This window comes from Nanorana parkeri, unplaced genomic scaffold (assembly GCF_000935625.1).
Source record: "Nanorana parkeri isolate BGI_ZX_2015 unplaced genomic scaffold, ASM93562v1 scaffold314, whole genome shotgun sequence".
In the NCBI taxonomy this organism is placed as follows: Eukaryota; Metazoa; Chordata; class Amphibia; order Anura; family Dicroglossidae; genus Nanorana; species Nanorana parkeri.
In genome coordinates, this window is record NW_017306582.1 from 1,387,421 (window position 1) to 1,397,994 (window position 10,574).

Here is a 10,574-nt window from a genome sequence, read left to right on the forward strand (position 1 = left end):
CATTTGTAGCTTAAGAGTTTACTGCACCCAAAGAGCTCCATATGTATGCGGGCAATTGGTGGATTGCTATTTGTAATGTGCATTTTTTGGGGCCACATCCCCAACAATACCTATAGAACCAAGGCTTGTAGAGCATTTGTCAGGTTAGTCCTTACCTCTAGACCTGTACTGAGAGAGATCAGCAGTGAAGCCCCATCCCTGCATATCCACAACTGAACCCCAGGCAAACCACTAAATACACGGATAAAATGCATATATAGAAGCAGTTTTACCTGCCAAAGAACTTGTATTTCTTTCTATCCGGTCCTGAGATTTATATAGCTCTGTCACACAGTAGTACAGCCCCGTCTGGCAGGGCAGAAGGCCTCTGCTGCAGTTCAGTAAATATAAAAGGTCTCCTCCTCACCCCCACCCAATGACTGGACAGGAAAAGGAGAAGTAGCAGATTGATTAGCTAATCTGTCACTCTGCTCTCTCCTTTTACCCACATTCGCCGTACGCTGCAGTACAGCTGATTGGCTACTTGTGCTGCTTTTCTCTCCCCAATGTGAGCTCTGCTGCACTGGGACTTTAAGAGGCTGCTACCAAGCCACATTCAGATACTTACACGGAATGTGCACTAAAAAATCAAATACTGTTAATGCTGCTCTGTATTGATTTACGTGTCTGGAGTTCAGCTTTAATGATCAAATATAAAGGCCCCTCGCAACATGACAAATTATATATGGACACAAGGCACTACCATATATTGGGAAGATCAGATGACCACATGATGACCTCACAGATTATACATTCTTGTAGATTTTGTAGACCAATGTGATTGTCTCTTTTTTGATTTTTAGAGACGGCAGAGGGCTGTGTGCGGCCTGAGCCCGAGCTGTATAATCCAGAATCTTTGTATATGGGAAGCATTGAACGTTTCCTGTAGTGTTTGTAACAAGTGCCTATTTTTGAACAATGTTCTGCTCTCTAATCAAGCTGCTGTTGTTTTTATTTTATTCCTTTTTATTTTGACACAAATGTTCGTATTGAATTTGACCTTACTAACGATGCCTTTTTCCTGCAGGTTGTCAGCAACGTCCGAAAGGGCGGCAAAACTGGAGGCGGTCAAGTCAATCTTTCTCTCTGCCTACAACACCGCCATTGGCTTAAAGACTGTGTCCCCAAGCCCCTCGGGAGCCATCAGCGGCCTTCTGGAACAATTTGCGCGAGGCGTGGGCCTGCGTGGCCCCAGTGCTATAGTATGACGGAACTGCCACGTACGGATAACAAACTTCACAAAGCCATATAAGACAATCTACAGAGCCCAATCCAGCTTCTCTTCCCGGTAACGTCTAATCATAAAAAGACGAATCGTCCGGGGGCGGAAGTGTCTGAGCTATCCCACCATGACGGTCAAGAAATGGAAGGAAATGGTTTTAACAGTTGAAGTTTTTTTTTTTAATCTGCAGCCACTGCAATGCAAACAATCACACTGTGTGTTGCAAAGCTTTCTCCGTTTTTTTTGTTTTAAATTAACTTTGATTTTATTTTTGATATGCCCAAAAAGTCTCTGCTTGTTGAATGCCATGTGCCAGACCGTGGACGTTTCCAGGCTTGTTAAAGTGACCTGGGTAATTCTACCTGAGCATATGATACCAAAAAATACATAAGCAGAGGTCAGTTTGGTGAACAATTCATGTCAAGAGTCAGTAGGTGCAGAAATCTAGGTAACTGAATTTATGTGCAGGTCTTGACTTTTTCTGTAAAAGTCAAGCTTGGCCCCACCCCTCCCACCTCCTGCTTGTACATTTTATTTAATGATATGCTCAGTTGGCGTTACCCAGGCTGGGCACGGATATATTTGAAAGGGAATCCTATTGCGAAGCAAAACTCTGATGGGAGCTGCCTGTCACGTACCTTAGAGGCGTCTGAAGTGATGAAGGCGGCCTCCCTCACAACTCTGGTCCCGGAGCCCCTGGATTGAGTACAGGGGCACAGAGGGGGAGGAGTGCCAGTAGATGATGAATCCGCCAAGCTGTGGATGTTGCGATGTGCGTAGCTCCAGACAGGTAATGGATACAGAAGAATCGTTAGGACAGGCCGAGGTCATCAACTTGCGGGCAACGCAGTACCAGGGATAAGGCAGGAACAATCATCAGGAGCAAGCCAAGGGTCAGGACACAGGAGAACAGCAGAAGGTCAAGCCAATCCCGGTCAGTAACGGATAATCAGTTCAGGATACAGGAACACAGGGAAGCTGACAAATCTGACCGCATAGGAGGATTGGTGGTCACAGCCTTTATAGCCCAGAGGGCGCCAAAACATTCAAACGACGCGTTGGCGCATGTGGCAATGCGTGTGCGCACGTCCACGCAGAGCTGCTGCACCTGGTACAGCTCTATGGGCTACACCAGGCGCATATGCATGCGAAAACCGCTGAGTATGAACTTTGGCTCTGGCTTCCTGACACCGCCATTTTTTGACTCATGTGCTGTGTACTAGTTCTAGGACTGTGAGGCTAAACTTACTGAGTCACTGTGCCCATAGCTGTATGTGACACGTAATGGTTGCTTCATCAGAGCCTAAACTTTAAGTGTTTTCCATCTGAAAAAATGACATGTATTAAGGCAGAGTATAGAGCAGCTGTAGGAGGGTAGTAACCTATGGTAGGCAGATTATAGAGCAGCTGTAGGAGGGTAGTAACCTATGGTAGGCAGTGTATAGAGCAGCAGTAGGAGGGTAGTAACCTATGGTAGGCAGTGTATAGAGCAGCTGTAGGAGGGTAGTAACCTATGGTAGGCAGAGTATAGTTGATGTATGTCGGGTCAGTAAAAGGTTGGTTGCTAGGGGGCTACTGCACTTTGCAAATTGTTCTTTCCATTATCAAAGCTTATCTCTAGCCAAAATCCCCCCCTCATAGACCTGAAAAAGGTGTCCCCATTGGCAGATTTTCTCTCTGTTCCAATTTTGGTAACAACTGTCAAATTTTAGGATTTCCCATTTACCTCCTATCCTGGCGACGATGGTCACCAGGATACATAACAAGGGAAGATCTCCCCAGTGAGACCTGACTGAGGTTTTAACTACTTCAGCCAAAGCTAGATAAAAATAAATTGGGGGCTAGAGATGCTTTTTAAATACACCTTCCTCACTGGCCTAAAGTCATCTTTGCAAACAATATTAATTACTTCATTTGTTCCATTTAAATCTGAACTCGAGACGGATTAAAAAAATAAACATAAATGGTTCTATAACTGTCATGTTTTTTGGGAGAGCATCAGTCTTGTCAGCCAAGCAAGCTCACCAAACCTCACCCATGTGCTGCTTATACCTTCACTAACCAATCTGCAGCATGGGGAAGGTTGGTGACACCTCTGCACTCTCTCTATAAAAGTGGTGTCACCTTCCAACCTATGCACGTGTGAATCCTAAAACGTGGCTAAATGGATTGCATTTGATAATCCCCGAATTGTGGTGCAACGTTCCCCACTTAATGAGAAGCATGTGCGCTCTCTTAATTCTTATATATGGCACTGGGTATAGTTTTTAAGCGCCTTCTTAAAGGACAGTGCCACAAAGCATGATGGGATGATTCTCTGCTGCCATGCAGAGATGAACAATCAATGTTCACAAATGAAAATAAAATGTTTTACTTGCAATGCAAAGAAAATATGTTGCATCTGACAAGGACAACTGCGAGTCCCACTGCAGACAATGCTGCATACTGTTCTATGTGGTGGATCACTATGTGGTGAGACGTTTGTGGACACCTGACCATAATGCTTGTATAAGCTTGTTGGACATCTCCTTCCCAGCCCATGGGTGTTTTTATATAGCGTTAACCCCCCACCCCTTCAGGCTATAACAGACTCCACCATTACGAGAAGGCTTGCCATGAGATTTTGGAGGGTGCCCGTGGGTATTTGTGCTCATTCAGCCAAAAAGAACATTTGCAAGGTCAGGTACTGATGTTGGATGAGAAGACCTGACTCACAATCTATTCAAGTTCATCCCAATGGTGTTCAGCAGGGTTGAGGTCAGGGCTCTGACCAGGCCACCCAAGTTCCTCGACTCCAAACTCCCCAAGCAATGTCTTTATGGAATATTCCACCAGACTGCAGATCAATATAGGCATCGGGTGCAGGCTGCAGTGTGCGCCCACTCGTCAAACAATATCTCTCCAATCAGCCGCATGAGACCGAGGGCCATAAAAATCCAACTTTAATGTTGTAAATTCCATGCAAAGTTCAAAATACAAGGTATACACCACCATAGTATCTCTCCCACTCCAACACCTCTCACGTTGTGGTGAAACGTGTGGGAAAGATACTTTGGTGGTGTATACCTTGTATACCTTTTTGTATTTTTAACTTTGCGTGGAATTTAAAACAATAACGTTGGATTTTTATGGACATCAGTCTTGTGCGGCTGATTTGAGAGACATGTCTTTATAGAGCTGGCTTTGTGCACAGGGGACGGTCATACTGGAACAGATGAAGGCCTTCACCAAAATGTTACCATAGGGTTGGAGGTTCACAATTGCCTAAATGTCTTTGTAGCATTAACAGCCATCTTTGGAAACACCTGAGCTCAATTTGGAGGGGTGTCCACCTACTTTTTGCCATATAGTGTATTGTGCAAAGTAATATGCATACTCTTGCAGCCCCACCCCCTCCCCTGTCGTGATGCATAGGGAGAAAGACAAAACTCTTCAGAGCCTGTAATTCCACTGACTTTGGGTCACTGCCCTCTCTTCTGCCTGCTATTAGAGATCTTAGTAAACCTCACCACACTGGTGGCATCCATCTGTCCTGGAGCTACCTCCCCCTCTAGCCCATCAGCTTTCAAAAGATAATCATACTGAAGTCTGACTTCAACTTTCAGCTGGCGTGTGGCAGGTGACTTTGTATAAAGACTAGTTTTATAAAGTTTGTGATGAACCGGGAAATGGTAACTGAGAAAAATGGATATATAAGAGAACTAGAGGGCATTTTTATATGTTTTCCCTGATTTTGTGCTTGCAAGATCTGAATATGTTGTGTCACGTTGCCCTGACATTGCAGTTTGATCAGAGAAGCTACCGGCTCAGACATATCCTTTAATTTGGTTTGATCATAAAATGCTGGAGAATAGCAGAGCTTTTGAATATCGGGAAATATCTCTCTGCCTGTTGTTCTCGGGGACCTGCTTGCCCATCGGCATCAAGCTGTAGCAGGGATTGGCATCATAGGGAACGGACAGGTGTGCCCCGGCCATCATTCTCCGGTCGACATCTGCCAACATAGCATTGCATTTTCCTTAAAGTAGAGCCGTGTCCAGGCTATGGATGCCCAAATATTTACATATAAACAAGCAGTAAATATACTTTCAATAATATCCCTCACTGACCTATGTAGCTACAGGCAGTGTGGAGCAATTTGTTCTCAAACGTTTGCAGTTGACGCTTCTCAGTTTTACTTTAACTATCTCACTTCAGCTCCGCTCTCACTCATGAAGTCCAGAGCTGAGAGGATGAAGCTGTGATAATATGTTTAGCTTCGCTGCACAAACCCCTGTACTGCCTGAAAATAATGAGATACTGAGCTGATTAATCCTCTCATCTTTCACTTTGCTCAGATTAAACATTCCGATAATACTTTCATTGGTACCCAGCCCTCGTTCCCTGTGTCAATATCACCAGCAATGTCATGCTGTCTGTTTGAACAGCCACTGGAGATGTGAGCTCTTCCTGCTGACATGGATATCAGGCTGGGTATACACAGGCGACTGGAGACTGCTCGGACGCTGCCAGTCCGAGCAGTCTCCCAGCAGTGACTTGGCAGCCCACCAGCCTTCTAAGTTGTACTGTGAACCTAGATCGGGTGGATAGGTAGAGAGGAGAGAGCAAAGTGCTGAGACCTGACTTAAACAGCTTCACTGCATCTCTTTTAAAGGTTGATAATTAATTACTCCACAGTACCTGCAGCGACAGAGGTCAGTGAGGGCTTTATTTTTTTCTCTCGCTCTTTCTCTCTCGCTCGCTCTTTCCCTACTATTCTCATTATCGATTAGTTGGTTGCAGCCCTACTTTAGGCCTCGTGCACATGGGCCCAGGATACGCAGCTGCCCATACTAGTGAATGGCTGTAGGCGGCTGTATGCCTGTTCATGCCACTAGTTGCATAAACCCGTTCCGCAGCTATAATAGAGAAGAAGAAAACGTTGCTCAACCACCTCACCCAAAACTCTACGTACAGCAGCTATACACCCCAGCACTGTATCTCAAGCATGGAGCTACACCTCCAATTTGCATTCTACGGCCTCATGCATTCGTGTGCATGAGGCCTTAGGTCTGCCAACACCTGAGTAGCGTGAGGGCCTACCTGAACAGTCCATTACATTTGTATCCAATCATCCATTATTTTTCACTACATAGCTATGGGCAGTACTAGAGGCGGTTTGTTCAGTAACATTGTAATGAGTACGGGCAGCTTTAGTGCTGGAGGTCACGGGGTCCATCAATGTGGAATTTGCACAATCTTAAATAATCGCGTATAATGATCTGTAGGCTCCAATTTTACTGTTTTACGGACGCGGTTAATTAAGCTGCTGATCAATAACGACTGTCGTTCTCTACATCCTCCAGATGGTTGTAGTTCATCGTCTGTATGTTTTGCTGCCCTTCTATTTGCTGCAAACATTTTGTATATAGATTTTTTTTTTTAATGTACTATCTCCCCGCAGAGGACTGAGGGTTCCTGTGCCGATGCCGACCTGCACCACATACAAAATGAGGATTTATTTTTGTTACCTATTGGTTGGAGTTTTATATGTATTTTGTCTTTTTGTTTTTCTTGTAAATCAAATTGTATTTTATTGATGACCATGTTAATCTGCCTTCCATATTATTAAAATTGACACCTTTTACTCGCGCAGCTCCTGCTCGCAGGCATTTTTTCTGGGTTACGGTGGGTGGAGAGCAAAGCGCCGTTTTGCTGCCTTTGGCAGAGAGGAAGGGCTACCACGTGTGGCCATTCAGGTGAATATGTGCTGATGAAATCGCAGCAGGTCACGCTACCCTTATTTACCGCTAAGTGTTTTCTCCTGCAGCCTTTTTTTTCTCAGCCACTTCCTGTCTACATGCACTCTAGTGATAGCTGCATGACATTTCTCAGGGGGGTTCCCTGATGGTGACAACTAGGGATGCACCGATACCAGTATCGATGCCGAGTATTTGGGCGAGTACTAGTAATCGCCCAAATGCTCCGATGCCGAACCCGATACTTGAGGTATCGGGAAGCCGGACAGTGATTCATTACACGCTGCCCAGCTTCCTAAATGGGTAGGAAGCCGGGTCCATGCTACCTCGTCATTTGTCACCTGGTGACAAGGGAGCCTGGAGACTGCTTCCCTGCTAATTGGGACTCACCACCCGGCTAATCAGGAAGCCAAGTGGTGAGTCATTTACACGCTGCCTGGCTTCCTTAATGGGACTTTCGGTATCGGCGAGTACCGATAAAAATATATCGGTACTAGTACTCCTATACTGAAAAACCGGTATCGGTGCATCCCTAGTGACAACAGTGGACCATGCTTGCCTAATGTAGCCTCCACTGGAAGCCATGGTGACAACGGAGGAGCACAACTACAATACTGGGGCAGTGTGTTGTCACCCAGCAGGAAGTAATTGAACAAAGACATTCATGGTAGCATCACCAGGTTAAAAGCTGCAAATTAACAAATATTGGAAAGGACATTAACATACTGAGGCGTATTTGAGATTTTGGTGATTGGATTTACTTGTACAGTGAATCCCATGCTTCCTTCTTGTATTGTTTCTGGCACAATGCACAATGCGTCTTGGTGTGCTGCGACCTATGTGTGTTGGACGTGCATTACCTTCGTGTGTTAGGATATCATTGAAAATTAATGTCACCTCAATGAATGGGCCCTGAGACATTGCAGGGGATGTCTGCAGTTTCTACTCAAGCTCTGTACACACTTTGGGAGGAAAAGCAGAGAGACATTTACATGATCAAAGAATGACAATTGTAGGAAGTTCCATCCGCAGTGTAATGCTCCTATGATTGCAGTCAATTGAAATTTTATTTTTTAGCAGTTATAGAAAATCATAACTGAAGACTGAAATGGGAATCGTCATCTTTAATCTTTTCAAGTTACAGACGGCTGCTGTAGCAGTTATGTTACATAATGTATTTTTGTTCTTTCTTTTTTCTTTGCTTTTTTTTTATATATATACATTATATTGCCAAAAGTATTGGGGCACTCCTCCAAATCATTGGATTCAGGTGTTCCGTGACATTTCCTTGCTACTAAATATTCCGTGGTCACCTGTTAGGCCCCATTTCACACTGAGCGACATGAAAATCGCGCGATTTTTATATGAGCATTATTGTGCGACTTGTCGCATTGGGCTGTATACAATCAGGAGCGAAATCGCTCGCAAAAAAGGGTCATGGAGGAGCTACAAGCGATATTGAGTGATGAGATGTGAACAACTCCATTGAAATGGATTGGAGAAGCTACATAGAGCGATATCGCGTGGAAATAGGAGCGATATTGCTGCAAAAATCGCTCAGTGTGAATGGGGCCTGAGTGGTATTATAACAAAGTGGAAGCAACTGGGAACAACAGCAACTCAGCCACAAAGTGGTAGGCCATGTAAAACGACAGAGCAGGGTCAGCGCATGCTGAAGCGCAGAGTGCGCAGAAGTCGCCCACTGTCTGCAGAGTCAATAGCTACAGACCTCCAAACTTCGTGTGGCCTTCAGATTGGCACAACAACAGTGCGTAGAGAGCTTCATGGAATGGGTTTCCATGGCCGAGCAGCTGCATACAAGCCTTACATCACCAAGTGCAATGCAAAGCGTGGGATGCCGTGGTGTAAAGCACGCCGCCACTGGACTCGAGAAGTGGAGACGTGTTCTCTGGAGTGACCAATCACGCTTCTCTGTCTGGCAATCCGATGGACGTGTCTGGGTCTGGCGGTTGCCAGGAGAACGGTACTTGCCTGACTGCATTGTGCCAAGTGTAAAGTTTGGTGGATTATGGGGGGGGGGCTTGTTTTTCAGGGATTGGGCTTGACCCCTTAGTTCCAGTGAAGGCAGGGATGGCCAAACTGCGGCCCTACAGCTGTGGTGGAACTACGAATCCCATGTGGCTTTGCAAGATTCTCACCGACATGACTCCCGGAGATAGATGCTTCATGGGATTTGTTGTTTTACCACAGCTGGAGGGCCGGAGTTTGGCCATCCCTGTCTTAAGGCATCAGCACACCAAGACATTGTGGACAATTTCATGCTCCCAACTTTGTGGGAACGGTTTGGGGATGGCCCCTTCCTGTTCCAACATGACTGCGCACCAGTGCACAAAGCAAGATCCATAAAGACATGGATGAGCGAGTTTGGGGTGGAGGAACTTGACTGACCTGCACAGAGTCCTGACCTCAACCCGATAGAACAGCTTTGGGATGAATTAGAGCGGAGACTGCGAGCCCCTCCCCCAACATCAGAACCTGACCTCACAAATGGTCCAACATTCCCATAGACACACTCCTAAACCTTGTGGACACCTTCCCAGAAGAGTTGAAGCTGTTATAGCGGCAAAGGGCGGAGCCAACATTGAACCCTACAGACTAAGACTGGGGTGCCATAAAGTTCCTGTGCGTGTAAAGGCATCCCAATACTTTTAGCAATATAGTGTGTGTGTATATATATATATATATAATTATTTGTTTTGTTATTTTAACCTGTAGGCTTTACCTACAACCCTTCCTTTCCCCCTCTAGATCACATGCCAGCATTTTTTTTTCTTTTCCCTTGTTCCTCTACTGAGAAACAACTTTTCTTTTATCATCACTGGTCAATTCCTACTGATATAGCTAAAACCCCAGAACTACATCTCCCAACAGCCCTTTTCCTTACACAGTGGTGGGCATTTACAATTTCTGTTGGGCAGCAAAGGCAAAGCTAGACGAGGATCAGTCAGGCAGATGTTGAGACAGAATAACTACAAAGTTACAACTTGAGTCATAAATCCCTCCTCAGCTGTTCTAACCTACAGAATAAAACCTGGCCCGGACCACTACTTAATTATGCGGGGTCTATTGGGAGTAGACATCTGTCTCGTCTCCAGTGCCAAATCTTAGACTTTTGCAAATCCGTCTCAGTTGGCTGCCCAGGATTACAGCCGCAGGGATCGCAAATACACAGGAAAGAGGTTGCATTGAGGTTGCTGAATGAGAGGCAGCCTGGTATGTATCTAATTTGGTTGCTTGTTTGCTTGATAAATGTCCCCCAGTGTGTGGGTAGGATTTTGCAGGATTTTGCAAGTTAAAGCAGCAGCAGCAGCATTTGTTTGCTTGGAAATAAATCGATAAATACATGTGGAGAGAAATAGAGAGGGACCGAGAGGTAGGGGGATGGGTAGGGCTCTGTGGTCCAGCAGGCAGGGCTGACAACAGTGGTTGAGATTTCAAAGCAGCAAAGATACTGCGTTGTCACCTCAAACAGGAAGTTAGATGCACGCTAGATTTTTGGCAGGATCAGCAGGTATTTTTGTATTGCAGAGATGTAGTCATTTTTTTTTTGGGGG

At 45.3% G+C, this 10,574-nt stretch overlaps 1 protein-coding gene and 1 pseudogene across 5 annotated transcripts in view; both read left to right on the forward strand.

Moving 5' to 3' along the window:
* The window catches only part of MTMR14 (myotubularin related protein 14), a 44,776-nt gene extending 43,520 nt beyond the window's left edge, over positions 1 to 1,256 (forward strand). For all 5 annotated transcript variants that reach the window (XM_018557980.1, XM_018557982.1, XM_018557981.1 and 2 more), the window contains one exon: positions 1,067 to 1,256. In XM_018557980.1, coding sequence (XP_018413482.1) covers positions 1,067 to 1,247 — 181 coding nt within the window. In that variant the 3' untranslated portion in view covers positions 1,248 to 1,256. The remainder of the gene's footprint in view (positions 1 to 1,066) is intronic.
* A 1,078-nt stretch (positions 1,257 to 2,334) lies between these two features.
* LOC108788228 overlaps positions 2,335 to 10,574 on the forward strand; it is a 12,717-nt pseudogene continuing 4,477 nt past the window's right edge.